Source organism: Leptonychotes weddellii, chromosome 5, assembly GCF_054177405.1.
Source record: "Leptonychotes weddellii isolate Sample4059 chromosome 5, ASM5417740v2, whole genome shotgun sequence".
Lineage (NCBI taxonomy): Eukaryota > Metazoa > Chordata > Mammalia > Carnivora > Phocidae > Leptonychotes > Leptonychotes weddellii.
In genome coordinates this window covers 4,927,734-4,944,749 of record NC_138373.1, presented here as the reverse complement: position 1 = coordinate 4,944,749, position 17,016 = coordinate 4,927,734, and the positions used below count along the sequence as shown (strand labels likewise).

The 17,016-nt window shown below is 64.2% G+C and overlaps 2 protein-coding genes across 4 annotated transcripts; one reads left to right on the top strand and one right to left on the bottom strand.

Moving 5' to 3' along the window:
- The first annotated feature begins 7 nt into the window (after positions 1–7).
- TECPR1 (tectonin beta-propeller repeat containing 1) lies at positions 8–13,164 on the top strand. 3 transcript variants are annotated; one of them, XR_014145186.1, is made up of 17 exons: positions 9–1,819; positions 1,954–2,099; positions 2,831–2,986; positions 3,502–3,651; positions 3,737–3,894; positions 4,829–4,956; positions 5,985–6,087; positions 7,150–7,246; positions 7,315–7,394; positions 8,398–8,454; positions 8,947–9,127; positions 9,399–9,534; positions 10,374–10,466; positions 11,083–11,189; positions 11,348–11,467; positions 11,636–11,851; positions 12,567–13,164. XR_014145186.1 is itself a non-coding variant. In XM_081819300.1 (16 exons), the coding sequence occupies exons 1-16, from the start codon at positions 1,264–1,266 to the stop codon at positions 11,795–11,797; spliced, it is 2,430 nt and encodes an 809-aa protein (XP_081675426.1). In that variant the 5' UTR covers positions 9–1,263; the 3' UTR covers positions 11,798–13,164. The 3 variants fall into 3 exon arrangements, 1 of the variants encoding a protein (XP_081675426.1); XM_081819300.1 differs by having other exon boundaries at positions 11,636–13,164; XR_014145187.1 differs by lacking the exons at positions 11,348–11,467; positions 11,636–11,851; positions 12,567–13,164 and having other exon boundaries at positions 8–1,819; positions 10,374–10,604.
- BHLHA15 (basic helix-loop-helix family member a15) lies at positions 13,165–16,935 on the bottom strand. The gene is made up of 2 exons (XM_031016737.2): positions 16,856–16,935; positions 13,165–16,175 (listed from the first exon to the last, which is right to left on the bottom strand). The coding sequence occupies exon 2, from the start codon at positions 16,120–16,122 to the stop codon at positions 15,559–15,561; it is 564 nt and encodes a 187-aa protein (XP_030872597.1). The 5' UTR covers positions 16,123–16,175; positions 16,856–16,935; the 3' UTR covers positions 13,165–15,558.
- Between the last annotated feature and the right edge of the window lie 81 nt (positions 16,936–17,016).

The following is a 17,016-nucleotide window of genomic DNA, read 5'->3' as shown; positions in this document are numbered from 1 at the left end:
GTTGAGGCTCTCAGCTGGTAGTACTCAAATATTGGAATCAGCTGAGAAGCTTCCACAACTACTGATGCCAAACCTTAATCTTGGCAATGGCTTCTTAAATATGACATCAGGAGCACCGAAAATGAAAGGAAAAATAGAGACATTGGAGTTTGATCAAAATTAAAAACTTTTGTGCATCAAAGGACGCCATCAGGAAAAGGAAAAGACAATCCACAGAATGGCAGGAAATATCTGCGAATCACATATTTGACAAGGGTCCAGTATCTAGAATATATAAAGAGCTCTTACAACTAACAACAAGACAACTCAACTTAAAAAGGGCAAAGGACTGGAATAGACATTTCTCCCAAGTAGATGCGCAAATGGCCGACAAACACATGGAAAGACGCTCAGCATCATTAGTCATCAGGGAAATAGAAACCAAAACCACAAATGAGATACCACTTCACACCCACCGGGAGAGGTGTAGTCAAAAAGAAAGGCGATACCAAGTGTTGACAAGATGGGGAGAGATTGGGACCCCTATGCGGTGCTGGTGGGAAGGTAAACAGGGTGGCCGCTGTGGGAAACAGTCTTGGAGTTGCTCCAGAAATCAAGATAGAGCGACCCCGTGACCCAGCACTCGCACCCCTAGATCTATACCCGGAAGAACGGAAAACAGACATCGAAACAAAAATTCGTATGTGAGTGTTTATAGAAGCGTTACTCACGGTAGCCAAAAGGTGCAAACAACTCAGATGTCCATCCGCAGATGAATAAATAAAACGTGGAGTTTCCATACAACAGAATATTCTTCAGCAACAGAAGGAAGTACTGAGTCACGCTACAACGTGGGTGAACCTTGACCTCATCATACGAAGCGAGAGAAGCCAGTCACAAAAGACCGAGTATCGCGCGATGCCATTTAAATGCAGTGTCCAGAAGAGGCAAATCCATAGGGACAGAAAGCCGATTGGTGGAGGCCGGGGGGTGGGTATGGAGAGTGGCTCCTTAATGGGGACAGGGTTTCCACGTGGGGGTGACGACAAGGTTCTGGAACGAGGTGGTGGTGGTTGCATAACCTTGTGGGTGTATTTAATGCCGCATCATTTGAGATGGTAAATACTCCATCACATGTATTTTGCCACAGTACGAAAATAATAATACCCCCAGATAAATGATATGATCGGCCTGGGGTGAGACCGGGCTGTCCAGCTCCCCGGGAGGTGGCTCTCCGTGTGTGTGTGACACAGCGCGGCTGCGGCTTGTCCGGGGTCACACCGGATGGGCCAGGCCCGCCCACAGCAGCACGTGTCCTTCTCTCGAAGGGGTCACGGGTCTGCCCCTCTTGTCCCCAGTGCTGGCTGCTTCTTTGGCGACGAGGTAAGGGGCAGTGGTGAGTCCTGTGCACCGAGCGACACGGACGCCTCTTTGGAAGCCGACAGACCGGGGCCTGACCAGCCTGTCCCTGCAGAGTCTGTGGACGGTCCCAGGAACCCCAGGGACAGCTTGGCCTCAGGCACCGGCAGGATCACAGAGCGTGCCGTGGAGGTCGCTGGCCCGGCCACTCAGACTCCTGGGCCCGAGCCTCGCCCTGGCCCGGCCTCCACGCCGGCCGAACTGCCCTGGACCAATATTGACCTGAAGGAGCCCAAGAGAGCACCCAGCCACTCGGCCGCTGGCTTTCCGGAGACCACCAGCCTCTCCTCGCTGGGGCTCCTCCCACTGGGCTTGGAGGAACCCTATGGGGCCGATGACCACCCGCTGTGGGCCTGGGTGTCAGGAGGAGGCTGTGCCGTCGAGGCCCACGCTGTCCTCAAGTGGTTCACCGTCCAGTCGGGTAAGCGCAGGTGTCCGAGGGCCCAGCACCCCAGAGGGTGCTCCTTGCGGGGGGTAGCCGAGGAAAGAGCCCTGGCCTGCTGCTCAGCTGTGGGCGGGCCGGGCGCCTGGCCCTGAGGCTCCGCTGGCCTGCAGGCCTGTCCCCCTCGGTGCAGACGCTCTCCTTGTCCATCATGCCGGCGCAGACCGCCGCCTGGCGGAAGCAGATCTTCCAGCAGCTCACGGAAAGGACCAAGCGGGAGCTGGAGCACTTCCGGCACTATGAGCAGGCCGTGGAGCAGGTGGGCAGTTCCCGGAGGCACCGTCCTTCCGCTGGCATGCACTGAGCGCCCGTGGTACACTGTCCCGAAGGGGAGGTGGAGGAGAAGAGAGGCATCCACTCCTCCGTCCGCCGAGCTCGGAGGCGAAGCCATCCTTTCCAGGCCCCGTAGATTCAGGGATGAAGACATGAGTCCAGTGCTGGACTCATCCGTGCAGAACTCAGGCCCCATTGTGCTCTAGGCACAGCCTCGGCCCTGGGGACCCAGATACCAGCCTCAGTGGGAGGCGTGGACGGGGGAGGGCTGTCGTCCCCTTCCCCCCGGAAGGAACCCCAAGAGCCAAGGGGGTGTGGCGTTTGAGACGAGTGAGGACGGGGTTGAGGGCTGGCCCGGAGCCCCTCGGCTGCTGGTCTGGGAGCATCTCACTGGGGGCTACGCATCGGGCCTCCAGACACAGGCAGACCAGCTGTGGGCCCCAGCTTTGCCACTGACTCCCTCAGTGACGTTGGGTCAGGCACAGAACCTCCCCGAGCCTCAGTTTCCCCATCTCGAGCATGGGGTAAGAGTGCCGACCCCACAGGCTGTTTGAGAATCAGGAGGGTGTGCAGAGACAACACTCACTTGGGATGTATGATAGCTCCACCTTGGTCATTAGGGGGAAGCTAGGGAGCTGGGTACACACGGGGCCAGAGTCCGGGGCCCCAGGGGCCTGCCTGTGACTCTGCCCTGTGCCCTTGGGACGTGTGCTGCAGTCGGTGTGGGTGAAGACGGGGGCCCTGCAGTGGTGGTGTGACTGGAAACCCCACAAGTGGGTGGACGTCCGCGTGGCCCTGGAGCAGTTCACGGGGCTCGACGGGGCTCGGGACAGCATCCTTTTCATCTACTATGTGGTCCACGAGGAGAAGAAGGTGTGTGGGGGGCTCCTGGGGGAGGGGGGCCCCAGGGCCGGGCCTGGGACACCGGCCCCAAGGTGCTCAGTCGGGGACCGTGTCTGGCACCAGGTCAGCGGCCGGCAGGTGTATGGAGTCCCCTGCTGCAGCGTCAGCGAGCCCCCTCCTCACGGAGCCGCTGACAGTCCCTGGGGTTTCAGCTCAGGGACTTAAAGCCCCTCCGCCCTCCCCGCGCTGGGGTTCGAACCCAGGCAGTTGGGTTCTCAAGTGCTCTTGTCGACATCAAGAATGTCACGAAGGCACTCGTTCATGAACTAGGCTTCCCTGCTGAGCACGCGTGGCCCCAGAGCCCACCACTCGAACCCACAGGCCCCAGGGACCCCTAGGACTGGCTCTCTGGAACCAGGGGGGCCCCTGGCCATCCCTGTCCCTCCAGCACGGCAGGGGCTCCACCCAGAGGCCCACTGTGCCCCCAGCGCCCTGGGCCCCCCTCTGCCCCGGTGACAGCCCTGCCCTCCGCCCTCCATTAACAGTACATCCACGTGTTCCTCAACGAGGTGACGGTGTTGGTCCCCGTGCTCAGTGAGACCAAGCACTCCTTCGCCCTCTACACGTCCGAGAGGACGCGGCAGAGGTGGCCTGTGCATCTGGCCGCTGCCACCGAGCAGGACATGAATGACTGGGTGAGCTCACATGACCGACGGGCCGGGCTCCGAGGGCAGTGGTCCTGCCCCTTCCCAGCACTGACCGGCCCTTTCCCCACGCCAGCTCGCCCTGCTCAACCTGTCCTGCTGCGAGAGCCGGAGGGTCCACGGCCGCCCCTCCCCACAGGCTATCTGGTCCATCACGTGCAAGGGGGACATCTTTGTGAGCGAGCCCAGCCCGGACCTGGAGGCCTCGGAGCACATGCTGCCCTGCGACCAGATGTGAGTCAGCTCTGCCCCTCACTAGCCCAGGGCAGCCAGAGGGCGGGTTCTAGCAGGAAGGGCCTTGCTGCCCACTGGCCAGCCACAGGAATGGCCGGCTGGTTCCTGGGCCTGTTGGAGGACCCCAAGGGGGACCAGAAGCCTGGTGCCACCGAGTAGGTGCCGTGTGTTGGGGGGCAGGGCGGGGTGGCTCTGTAGGTGGCAGGGGATAGAACGAGGTCACCCGCAGGGCACACTGGTAGCCCCATTCTGGGGCATCTGGCATTTGGGGTGGGAAGGCAGATGGGGACCCAGGAGGAGACACAGTGCTCCCAGTTCTGACCCAGGGCTTCCCCTCGGTCCCCCTGAGCCCCTGCGGACCAGGGGAAACATAGGTGAGACCAGGAGGCCCCACTCAGGAGGGGAGAGTGGATGCGTGTGTCCACCCTTCGTTCGTCCATTCTTGGAGGCCCTGGGTGCCCAGCACCCGGATGGACAAGTCAGACGGCCTCCGGGGACAGTGGGCAGGACCTTGGCACACGGGAGGGTGACCCAGGTGGCACCCGGCACTCTGCACACCTGGGAAGCTGTGCTGTGGCCCCGCAGTGTGCTGGCCCGAGTCATGGCCCATCCAGATGAGATGGCCCTGCCTTCTGCCCCCACACGCCCGGCCCAGACCCCCAGGGGCCGTGAGGAACGGGGGCTGCTGGCTCGACCCCTCACCTGCAAACCCTGAGTCTCCTGCGGCCACCCTGGGGCCGTGTTAGCTCCGATCACTGCCGGATGGGAAGCCAGGCAGGTGCCATCGTCCTTAATACAGCCCCCCAATCTGAGACCGAAGAGGAGTCAAAATCGGATGTTCAGGGGAGGCCAGTGAGCCAAAGTGCTGCAGGGGTAAAGACTGGCAAGGTGTGCCGGGGCGCGCGTCTCCATGACCTCTCTCCGCTCGCCCCAGGTTCTGGCGGCAGATGGGAGGCCACCTGCGGGTGGTGGAGGCCAATGGCCGGGGTGTGGTGTGGGGCATCGGCTACGACCACACGGCCTGGGTCTACACCGGCGGCTATGGCGGAGGCTGCTTCCAAGGTGAGAGCAGCCTGGACACGGAGGCTGGCGGGACCAGCTCCCCGAGCCCTGCCCACAGCCTGCCCGGGCCAGTCCCTCCTCTAATCCCACCTGGCTTCCCTGCCCCACTCCGGAGCCACTGTCCCAGTGTTGACTCTGAGCCGACAGCGGGCTGACCGGTGACCTTCACCACAGCCAGCCTCCACAGAGGATGGTCCCAGGGCCAGCCGTCCAGGCGTGAGAGCCCGGAGACCAGGCCTGGCCTCCAGTGCGCCCTCCTGGGCACCCGCAGCTGAGCTGGGGGCCTTGCAGGTTCTAGAAAGGCAGCTGCCAGAGTCTCCACTGTGTCCCACCCCTCACTTCACAGACGACGCCTCGACGACGCCTCAGGGCACATTGGGGTGGCCCCAGGCCCTGGGTCTCCTGATTCCCAGGCCTGAATTCTAGCCCCTGAATAGGTGGGTCATGCCTTAGGGGATGAGACCTTGCCGAACCCCTGTTGGCTCCCCAAGTTCTGGGAAGCAAGGTCCTGTGTCTCCTGGGAGATGCAGGCAGAAACAGACTCTGGAGTGGAAGGTTCCAAGCCACAGCCCACATGCCCTACAGGGAGGGATGGCCAATCCGAGAGAACCAGGTGTGGTCCACTAAGACCACGGGAACTGCCCATCTTCCTCATTTGTGAGGCAGGAATTACGTTTGTTCCCATTTTACAAATGTAAGGAGGTTGGGGCTGGTGGATGTTATGTGAGTGTTAATAAGGATGGAGCTGGTGGGGCCCCCCACCTGCCTGGTGCCTGGTCAGTGGGAAGACAGGGAGGGAAGAGGGGCAGCCAAGAACAGGGTGTGAGACCCAGGAGCTCAAGGTGGCGTGGACAGGAGATGTAATGCGCTGTGGGTCTGCTCATGGAGGAGCAGAATAATCACGCAGCGAGAACCCCAAGCCAGGCCCGTGAACCCCTCTCTGCTGGCCCTCCCTGCCCACTCTCTGCGGCCTTCAGGGCTTCGGACGGAAGCCTGAGTCCCCAGCCGGCAGCCTCCTCTCCCCCCAGGCCTGGCCAGCAGCACCAGTAACATCTACACGCAGTCGGACGTGAAGTGCGTCTACATCTACGAGAACCAGCGCTGGAACCCCGTCACGGGCTACTCCAGCAGGTGAGCGGCTTGGGCGCTAGCCAGGGGCCTGCCTGGCCCAGGCCACGGTCTCGACGGGAACACAAAGATGGTCTGTGATGGCCTCACCGTGGGGTCCCCGAGGGCTGTCCAGCTCATCTAAGCTCCAGTCCGTCTCGGACGGGGAGATCGTTCATGACCTTTCAGTGCCGCACCTGCGGCTTGAAGGATTTCCTTGTGTGTAAATATTTGTGGGTTTCTCCATTCACCCCAGTAAATCAGGGTTTGAGTTTTGCTGAGGCAGTTGAAACACGGTGCCAAAGGATGTCCCGGAGACCTCTGCGTGGCTGTGTAGTGTCCCCGCAGAATGCCGACCTGCTTGCGTCCCCGCTTCCTCCTCTGTCCTTCGGAAGAGGGACAGGGCAGCCGCATGCTCTCTGGTCCCCGCAGAGCATGCACACCGAGGGCCGTGGCTCCTGCCAGCTGAGCCTCATGGCCACCTGCCCAACACCATCGTGTGGGGCCTGTCGCTCTGTGAGTGTCTGCGTCGGCTCAACTCCTGTCACCAAGCACCACGCACTGGGCAATCTAAACGACGGACGTTCATTCTCTCCCCATCTTGAGGTTGGGGCGTGGGCAGGGCCGCTTCGCTCTGAGGGCTGTGAGGGACAGTCCGCTCCCTCCCGTCTTCACATCACTTTCCTTATTTGGGAAATTTGAACTCAGCAAGGACACCGTCGTATTGGTTTAGGGCGCACCCTAAGGACCCCGTTCTGACTTGATCACCTGCAAAGACCTTCTTTCCAAGTAAGGTCACACGGGTACTGGGGATAAGGCTTCACCATCTTTTGGGGGCACAGCGACCCGTAAGAGGGGAAGAGGTGGGCTCTCAGCCCTCGGGCGGGTGGCCTGGCCGCAGGGGTCACCCGGGCTCCCATGTGACGGGCGGTCCGCGGGTTGCTGTCCCCGCCCCGGGGCAGTTCCGGTTTTGCCGCTGGCCCCTGTGGAGATGCAGGTGGCCCAGGTGCTCGTGTCTGTCACCAGCTGGTGCGGGCCCGTCCCTCCTCCTCCAAGTCACCCCACCACCCCCGTTGTCCGCCGCAGGGGCCTGCCCACCGACCGGTACATGTGGAGCGACGCCTCAGGGCTGCATGAGTGCACCAAGGCTGGCACGAAGCCCCCGTCCCTGCAGTGGACCTGGGTGAGCTCCGGGCCGTGGGGCGGGCTCTGGCGCTGGGGCCCGCCCATGCTGATCCACCTCTCTTCCAGGTGTCCGACTGGGCCGTGGATTTCAGCGTGCCCGGGGGCACGGACCAGGAGGGGTGGCAGTATGCCAGTGACTTCCCTGCGTAAGCACCTCTCTGCGTGCGGCGGGGCCCTGGCCCCCGGCCCTGCCGTCCCGGGTCGCTGCAGCCCCCGCAGGCCCTCGGCTGTGGCCGGGGAGCAGACCCCTGTGCGCCCACCTCGGCTGCCGGCAGGGTGTGGAGCCAGTCCGAGATGAGCTCAGGCCCGCACCCCGGCCGTACCTAGCTCAGCGTCGGGCTCGGGGAGGACCGCCGTGGCTCCCTCAGCAGCCCGCTGCTGTCCCTGCTGCACTGGGGGAGGGCTCTGGGGGTGCCCTGGGCTGCTTGGTCAGGGGTGGCTTTGGGGAGCTCTGGGCCAGGGCCTGCGTGACGGGCACGGGTGCTGGAGGGAGGTGTCGGGTGAAGGGGCAGCTTGAACAAAGTGTGGAGTGAGGCCAGCGCCGTCCTGAGAAGCAAAGGGAAAAGTGGGTGACAGGTCCACAAAGCCAGGGGGCCCTGGTGGCCAGCGGGCACGTGGCACTGGTGGGCCGCAGGCCCTTCACGGGGCACAAGTCACATCCATGTGGAAGACAGAGCTGTGGGAGCCCGAGCCAGGGCCTCTGAGCAGGCCCAGGCCCGGGAATGAGGCAGGTGTCTCGGACGGGGGAACCCACAGGCGTCCCCTCCAGCCATAGCCAAGCCTCCTGGCCTCTACCCTCCCCTTGTCTCTGGGCCTCAGCTCAGCTGTTCCCCAGAAGGGCTCTGATGGGCCCGGTGCCGGGGTGGGTGGGCTCAGAGCCCCGTAGCTAGAACCCCTGGTCTGGCAGCCTCCACATCCTGGCCCCTGGAGACCCCGACCCCGGGGAGACCTGAGCCCCAGAGACCCCGGCCAGGCAAGCCTCGTGTCCTGGGGTACCTGCTGTCTGTGGAGCCCACTCTGTGGCTCACACGGAGGCTCTGCCCTACACAAGTGGGAAAAGAATGTGTGTGTGTGCACGTGCACGCACGCAGGGTCCCTTTCTGGAAACTTCCACAAAGTGGTCTTGATTTTGGTTTCTTTCTCTTGCAGCTCGTACCATGGGTACAAAACTATGAAGGATTTTGTCAGGAGAAGGTGCTGGGCCAGGTAAAGATGGGAGTGACTCGGTAGCTGGGGGCTGTGGGCCTGCCCCTCCTACAGGGCTCTCCTGGGCCAGTCCGCGTGGAAGCAAAGCAGAGAGAGAGGTGGGAGGGAAAGAGAATCAAAGTAAATGTCAGCCCAGGAAATGCCCTTGGGCTCCCAACGCTCTCTGGTTTCTGAAGTTTGTTTTCAAGAACAAATAAGAGAAATGTCACTGGCAGGCTCTGCCCTGAGCAGGACAGGCAGGTCGGGATGGGAGGCCTGGCTTGGGGCAGGGCAGGGTGGGGCCGCCTCTCCAGGCCCCTCGTTCCTGACCATCGGAAAGGGGTGCCCACTTAGGCGCTGGGGGTGGTCCTGGCCCTCCCCACCAGGCCCGCGGAGGCCGTGTGGGCTGAAGGGCGGCCACTGCTACCACCTGCAGCCTCCTGCCTACGCGTCCAGAGCAGGTGGCCTGCCGTAGCATCAGACCCCTGGGTTCTGCTCTCTTCCACTGTGCAGAAAATGTAAGCTGGTGACCAGTGGGCCCTGGCTGGAGGTGGCCCCTATCACCCTTGGGGACGTGTCCATCATCCCAGAGAGCCCAAGTACCGACAGAAGTGGGCACAGCATCGCCCTCTGGGCCGTCAGCGACAAGGGGGACGTGCTGTGCCGCCTGGGCGTGTCAGAGCTCAACCCCGCGGTGAGCACCCTGCCTCCGAAGGGCCCCTGGGCCTGCCCACCTGTCAGCCCTTGGGCCCTCCTGGGGTTCCGGCAGGTTCTTCCCAAAGGAGAACTCTGGACCGAAGTCCAGCTGGGCTCCGGCCTCCCGGGGCCTGCCCAGGACAGTCCCTGGGGCAGGTGGACACTGTGGGTGGCCCGAGGGGGTCACTAGCTCCTGGGACCTTGGGCAGGGGGAGGGGCAGAGGCTGGACCGCGGCAGCCTCAGTGTCCCCCCTGGCTCCCATCCCCAGGGCTCCTCCTGGCTGCACGTGGGCACCGACCAGCCCTTCACGTCCGTCTCCATCGGGGCCTGCCACCAGGTGTGGGCCGTCGCCAGGGACGGCTCTGCCTTCTACCGGGGCTCCGTGTCCCCCACGCAACCGGCTGGTGAGTGCTGCCTCTCGAGGAGGGTCCCCGCCAGTTGTGAGTGGGGACAAGGGGTGGCCGGGGCTGGTCAGAGCGAGGCTGCACGTGCTTCTGCTTCTGGAGGAAGGAAGATGGATCTCTTCATGTTCAGTTCAGCTGGACAAGCGTGGAGCCAGGGCCGCCTGTGGACTGGGGCCAAGCCAGGACGCCCAGAGGCCTCACCCCCTCCCGCTGGGACCGCCTGGGGGGCGGTCATCCCAGTGACGGGGCGGTCCCTCACAGCCGCCCTTCACCAGCCTTGGCCTCCAGCCCAGGGCATCGCTGGTCGTGAGCACTTCGCACGTCCTGCCCTTCGGGGCGCCCTCCTGGGGTGGCCCTGCATGGCCTCCTGACTGCTCTACAACCCTCTGGGCGTGCAGGCCACGCTGGCTTGTTCTTGGCTGGATGTCGGGTGTCCCGACAGACGGGTGGTGGCTCGCACGTTGCTGCCCTCCACACGGGGACGGGACATGGTGACACTGGTGTGCGTGGTGGCCCCAAGATGGACTGTCCACCGCGTGCCGGGCTGGGCACCTTGGTGTCCCTGTTCCGAGATCGTCCCATTGGCCCCCACCGTCTGGAACCTGCCACAGCCGCTGAGGGCCCTGGGCGAGGTGGGGTGTTGGGGGTTTTGCTCTGCTTGGCCCGCAGCTCACACCGGGCCCCGTCACGTGTGTGTGGCCCGGCTGGCCTGGGGACAGAGGCCGGCCACTCCTGCCTCAAGCCTGCGAGCTGCAGGGGAGGCCACGTGGTCCACGAGCACATGGGGTGGCAGGTTTGGGGTCACTGGGCCGCACCCTGAGTCCGACCTTGCGCCGCAGGCGACTGCTGGTACCACATCCCGTCCCCTCCCAAGCAGAGACTGAAGCAGGTGTCCGTGGGGCAGACGTCGGTTTACGCCTTGGACGAAAACGGCAAGTTGTCTCTGATCCTCAGTGGTCACCAGGGGACACTAAGGTGTCCCCGAGCACCCTAGTGGGACAAGACCCTCACCAGGCCCGGTCCCTGACACGAGAGCTTTGTAAGCCACCATGAGAGGCCGTCAGCCTGAGGTCAGCCTCCGAACCAGTCCCTGTACCCAGCTGTGCGGGGCCGGGGGGGGGGGGGCGGCAGCTCTGCCCCCGGGGCAGCCTGGGGCCGGCGGAGGTCACCCGCCTGTGCCGCGGGCAGGGCTCTCGCCAGTTCCCTTTCCTGCTTTCCGGCTGTCCTCTTGACGAGCAAGGCCAGGAGAAGGGCAGAGTCGGAACTGGAACCAGGGCTTTGCGTCCAGACCCTGTTCTCTGTATTTGTTTGAACAATTCCTTGTCCTCCGTTTCTCACGCGTAGAGAGCGCGACGATAGCGCCCCAGCCCAGCGGGGCGATGCTGAGGCTCAGGTGGAGTCCAGCGTGGAGGGCGTGGAGCTGGCTCCGGCCCCGGCTTTTCTCTTCCTGGGTCGGCAGGAGCCCCAGCAGGTGTGGGGACAGCCGCCTCTGTCTCCGTGGCCAGACCCCGAAGTGGGTCCCAACACTCTGGGCCCTTCTCTCTCCAGGGAACCTGTGGTATCGCCAAGGGGTGACGCCCAGCTACCCGCAGGGCTCCAGCTGGGAGCACGTGTCCAACAACGTGTGCCGAGTGTCCGTGGGGCCCCTGGACCAGGTCTGGGTGCCCGGGGGGGGGGCGTGGGGCGGGGGCCGAAGGCGGACGCTTGCCCTGGGGGCTTGGGGTGCTCCGGGTTCCTGCTCTGGTCTCCCCGCTGTCATCCCCACGGTCCCACCGGAGCTGGGGGCTGGGCCCTCACCGGGTCTGTGTTCCAGGTCTGGATTATCGCCAACAAGGTCCCGGGGAGCCACAGCCTGAGCCGGGGGACCGTGTGCCATCGCGTTGGCGTGCAGCCTCGACAGCCCAAGGGCCAGGGCTGGGACTACGGCATCGGGGTGAGCAAGGCCTATGCGGGCGGCTTACCTGGCCCCAGGGCGGCGTGGTGACCATGGGTGGGTGGGAGGCCCCAAGCCCCCCGGGGGTCCTTGATCTCCTGCAGTCTGGAAGCGTGGTCTCTCCCCTTGACCCCGGCAGCCGTGGGTGACGAGGCTCTCTCCTTCCAGGGGGGCTGGGATCACATCACCGTCCGGGCCAATGCCACCAGAGCCCTCAGGAGCAGGTCCCAGGAGACAGCCACTGGTTGGAGTGGGGAGCCGGGCCTCCCCAGCACGCCCTCGAGGGCGGCCGGAGCCCCGCACGAGGCCCGCGGCCCTGTCTGCTGCTGAGGCCACCTCCCCCCGTCACCTGAAGCAGGTTTCATGCAGGTGTGAAGGATCAGGGTTGACAGTGAGCCTTTCCGTCTGAGCCATTCTTAAATGTGGATCCTGGAGGGAACCTGGCCTCAGGTCACGGCCACTTCAGAGGCACTGGCTGAACCAGCCCGGAAATGTGAAGCTTTGTGGATGCTCCCACACGTGTCCCTGTCTGCAAGGAGGGCCACGGAGCGGGCTGGGGGCCCCCTTCCCACCTGTCCCTCCCCAATCTGCCTCCCGCCTTTCCAGAACGAGAACCTGGAGCCTTCCAGGAATGCTGCCCCAGGGAAGCCAATTCCACAAAACCCCCAGTGTCCCCAAACAGATGGGGTACGCCTCCTCTCCCCCCGCACAAAGAAAATGGCTGTGGGGCTCAGGGCCACTTTGCACTGTTCTGGGATGCTTTCTCAGAGCCAGACGCGAGAATACGGTTTAATTTCAGAAGTTAAGCGAGAGTTGGCAGCTTGGAAGGAAAGTCTGGGGAGGGGTGTCTTTCTCCTGGGTGGGCACGAGCCCCTGGCAGGGCTGGGAGAAGCTGTCTGCGTGCAGAACTTGCTGGCATTCGCCCCCAGCCAGCCTCCCCTACCCCGCCCCACCCCGTGTCTGATCAGGCGGTAGGGGCCGTGGGGACACGGGGTCTGCCGGCCGCAGCCCCAAGCCCCGCACGCCAGGGCAGGAGCCCTCTCTCCAGGCCCGTAGGAAGGCACCGCCCATCCTGCAGCTTCTCTGCTTTTTTTTTAAGATTTTATTTTTAAGTATCTCTACATCCATTGTGGGGCTCAAACCCACAACCCCGAGATCAAGAGCCGCAGGCTGTACCAACCGAGCCGGCCAGGCGCCCCTTCTCTGCGGCTGCTTATGTGATCACGGCCCCTTTGGCGAAGCCTCCAGTGTGCTTCCTGCAACCAGACGCTTTGCCTGGAGGCCATGGGAGCCCAAGTGGGCCTCGCTCATCTGGGGACAAAAGGAACGGACTCCGGCCTTCCCTGGAATTCCCATGGGGGGGATGGTCAGGGTGGGGCCTGTCAGCAGAGGCTGACCCGAAGGAGGTCTCCTCCGAGGCCCCCTGCTGCAGGGCACTGGAATTGGGGAGGTGCGACCGGGAGGGGCGAGTGTGGGTTGGGGACGCTGTCCTGGGTGTTCACACCTGTCAGGTTGTCTCCGGCTGGGCACTGCGGGTTTCTTCTACAGCAGTGACCTGCCATTCCGCGGTGACTCACTGTCCGTGGCTGGGCGACTGTCCTCGGGGCTGAGCGCCCACCGTCTTCCTGCTCAGCACCACCGAACCATCTCGATTCCTTGGATGCTTTAGTCAATAAAAACTCACACCAGAGCGCAAAGGATGTGCTAGTTTTTTTATTGCTACCTTGTGATGAAAACGCACAGTTCCCCATGAGTGTCCAGCCTGGGGCCACAGTAGCAGTCGTGGTAGAATCTTTTAATTTTGTTTTATGACACAGCATTGGTTTCATTAGTACTCTGAAGGGACCATTAGGAGAAATCAAAGCAGATTTGGGTCACTTAAGAAACATTTTTACCGCAATTACAGCAGGGGCACTGGCCATTCAGTTCCGGGTAGGTTTTCCCACACAGAGAAGTCGCAGTTCTGGTTTCTGGGCTCCAGTCCGCGGGGATCTCGGCCTTCAGAGCTCACGCAGGTCCGGTCTGCAGGTGGGTGCGAGGCCCGGGGCTGGGGGGTCGCTGGCTTTGGGCGCCCTTGCAGGGCAGGAAGGCCCAAGACAAAGGCCGAGGGAGCAGACCCAGCAGCAGGCCTCACTGGCCCGTCACCAGACCCTTCCCCTCCCCTCCCCCCCATATTTAACACCCCAAAGCTCCACTGGGACCTTTAAGGGTCTTTTGTGATGAGGCCACAGGGGAAGAAGGACCAGACATCTGGGCCCAGGTCACCCTCTGGGAAGCAGAGCGGATGCAGGTGCCAGTCTGGGACAGAAGGAGCTCTGAAAGCTGTCATCTGCAAGGTGGTGACCCACAGACCCTCACACCACCCCTGGTCATCGGGCACGGCCTCCCGGACAGAGCCTCTGCTGGGCGCCCCCCGCCCCCGGTGCCCTCAGCTCAGTCTGTTGGTTCCTTCAGCCAGTTCGGGGGTGCACTGAGCTCTGCAGGCCTTGTGTTGGGTCCCGGCCGGCAGGGCACCCACAGGGAGCGTGGGCCCCATCAGTCCCGAGCTCCAGGCGGCCCCCGACCTCGGCTCCCATCGGCAGGATGTCCTGACCATGGACTTTCCCGAGTGGCCGCCTCCGAGGGGCAGGCCAGGAGCACCTGGGTCCCCACCTGACCGTGCTGAAGGATGGCTGGGGCCAGACCGGGCCTCCCAGGGCCACCCTCCAGAGGGCCTGGCATGGAGCCTGCGGAGGGTCCAGCCAGCGTCTGACCTGGAAAGTGAGGACCGATGGGGCTAATGGCTGTTCTGCTCCCTGCTGTCCTTGACGCTGACACCAAGCCTGGCGGTGGATTAAGCGACTGGGGCCGGGACCGCCGGGGTTGGGAGGGTGGGAGGCGGCCCTCCGCTGGGGCAGCCCTGCTCCCATGCTGCTCGGGCCCCCACCCAGGAGGGGCTTGGCCCCCCAGCGCCTCGGGGACAGCTCTGGCCTCATATGCCAGGCCACCCCTACCCTCCCCACAGCCCCTGTCACTGGGGTTCCTGCCTGAGGCTGCCAAGGTTGCCCTGGCCCCTCCCCCTACTGGCTGTGGGCACAGGGATGAGGGAGGAGAGATGCCAGGGGGCGTTGAGGGCGAAGTCGCCAAGCCTGTCGCCACAGAAGGAAGCTTGGCCTGAGGCGGCCAGGGACCTGCCAAACTGCCCGGGCCCGCCTTGAAGGAGCAGCACCAGGTGGGGGAGGGCAGCTCCTGCCAGCCCAGGCTCCTTTCCACAGAAGAGCCCTGCCGGGCCCCCAACTCCAAGCAGGGCCCAAGAACACCCTGAAGTTCTGTCAGACTCTGCCACTGACATGACCCCGGCAGTGACCAGTATGATGGGTGGGACGCGGAGGGAGGCAGCGACTCCCGGCCCCCCTCCCAGACCTGTCTCCGGCCCCGCAGTGCCAGGCCGCGTGCCCCTCCACAGTCAGGAGCCCCCACCCAGGCGGAGGGAGGAAAAGGTCCGAGCCGCTCTTCCTGCCAAGGTCCCTTTAGAATTAATTTGAGGTAATCGGATTAGTATTTCTAGGGGTTTTGGGGTTTCTATCGGACACATGCTGAATTACACGCATCAATCATGTCGGCTTAGCCACACTCCGTGGCCGTGGGCTCTGCTTGCTCTGTGCCTCAGTTTACCCCGAATGAGGAGGCTACATCGCAGGCTGGAGGAGGACCCTTCCGGAGCCTGGGCCTCTGCAGTTACTGGGGAAACTTACCCAAACTGACCTTTTCCTGGAATCTCCCCTTGCCTCAGGAGGGAGTTGGGAGTGAAGAGAATTTAGTTACAAAGGCCTGTCCAATGGGGCCTCAGTCAATTAAAAAGCAGGTCCTGGGACCTCTGCGGAGGTTTGGGCCTCATGCGGCCCAGAGCCATGGCCCGGACCAGGCCACTCACTGGTCTTGTCCCCTAGAGGCCAGGACGTGCTCCGCGGAGGCAGCTGAGTGTTCAGGGAAAATGGAGCCACCGCCGGGGCCCACGTCCACGCGGGGCGTCGCCACCAACCTGGGGCTCTCGGCGCGGAGGCAGCAGGGCCGGGAGGAGCGGGCCCGGCCGCCGACCCCCAGGCCGGGCGCTAGGAGCCCTCTCGGAAGCTGTGGATCTGCGTGGAGTACCTCTGCAGGTGGCCCTCGGGCTGGGGCTCAGCGGCCCCCAGCGCGCCCCCAGCCACCTGCTGCTGCTGGTAGAGCTGGTAGAGCTTGGGGCCCGGCCCGTCCAGGCCTGGCAGGCGACCGCTGGACATAGTCAGGATGGTGGAGGTCAGCGACTTGATGTAGTTCTTGGCCAGCGTGAGCGTCTCGATCTTGGAGAGCTTCTTGTCGGCCCGCACGTGCGGGATGACCTCCCGCAGCGCCTGGAAGGCGTTGTTCAGCTTGTGCATGCGCTGCCGCTCCCGCTCGTTGCTCTCCAGCCGCCGCTGGACGCTGCTCTCCCGCCGGCCACCGGGCCCCGAGGGCCCCGGCCGCCGGCGCCCGCCCTCCGCCCGCGCCCCCTGCGCCCGCGCCGTCCTGCTCCGCAGACCCTTGGCCAGCTCCAGCCCCGACCCCTGCTGGGGCCTGTCCGGGGTCCGTTCCCCTGCGGTGGCCTCTGTGTCCTGCGGGGGCAGCCGGCGCCTGGGGGGCCGGTTCTTGGTCTTCATGGCTCCAGGCTAGTTGTCCCCGCAGGTGGTGGCTCTCAGGGAGGCCCTTGGAACTGAAATCCAGAACACAGGCCACCCTGTGGTCACACGGCAGGCTGGTGGATGCTTAGGACGCCCAGCGGACACTCAGGGCAGCCGAGCCCGTCAGCCCCCTCACTGCCCAGTGGCAGCTGCCCACTTGGTGCACAGTGACCCCAGGCCCTTTCCCCCTCACACGTGGAAGCCCTGAGCCGAACCCCCACCCCATTCCCGTTTGACCTCACGGTGATCCCCTCAGACTTTTCTCTGGTGCCCCCTCTCAACTCGACACGGGCTGATCCCCGGAACTTGCCCTGGCCCCCCGCTCCTCCCTGCCCCCTGAGCTTAGGTGGCCTTCAACACTTTTCTCAGACCACCCAGAGACGTGGCGGGACGCTAGCTCGGCGCAGGGTCTGCCTGAGGTTGCCGCGCCTCCCATCTGCCCTGATGGACAGGCGCCCGCTCCAGCCACCTCCCTGACCCGCGGCCCGCTGGATGTCACCCATGCAGGGAAGGCACTGGGGCCAGAACCGCTGCGGACATAGGGCAGCTGTCCGCGGTCAGAGGTCGACAGTGGCCCGAGCCTGCCACAGCCCCCGGTCCCACCACGTGGGCGGCCCCCCCCCCCGTTTCCACCCCCTCACCGCGACCCCACCAGGACCCGCCGCTCGGTCCTCTCCCCTCGGCCCCACCGGGATCCCCCACCCCCACTTACCTGGAGATCCGCAGCTGCACGCGCCGGGGCTGCCCACGGGGGACAAGGACACGTCGCTTTAGCCGCCCCGGGCGGGGCCGAGGCCGCATGTAAATGAGCCCGCGGGGCGGGGCCGGGGCGGGGCCGGTGTGAGCGTGTCCCTGCCCGGCGGCGGGGGGCGG

Excerpts from the sequence above, each read along its gene's own strand:
- TECPR1 (XM_081819300.1), top strand. The coding sequence starts at position 1,264 with ATGGGCCAGGCCCGCCCACAGCAGCACGTGTCCTTCTCTCGAAGGGGT. Across the intron at positions 7,247-7,314 it reads CGTCCCTGCAGTGGACCTGG|GTGTCCGACTGGGCCGTGGA; the intron begins GTGAGCTCCGGG and ends CCTCTCTTCCAG. Across the intron at positions 9,535-10,373 it reads GTCCCCCACGCAACCGGCTG|GCGACTGCTGGTACCACATC; the intron begins GTGAGTGCTGCC and ends CTTGCGCCGCAG.
- BHLHA15 (XM_031016737.2), bottom strand. The coding sequence starts at position 16,122 with ATGAAGACCAAGAACCGGCCCCCCAGGCGCCGGCTGCCCCCGCAGGAC.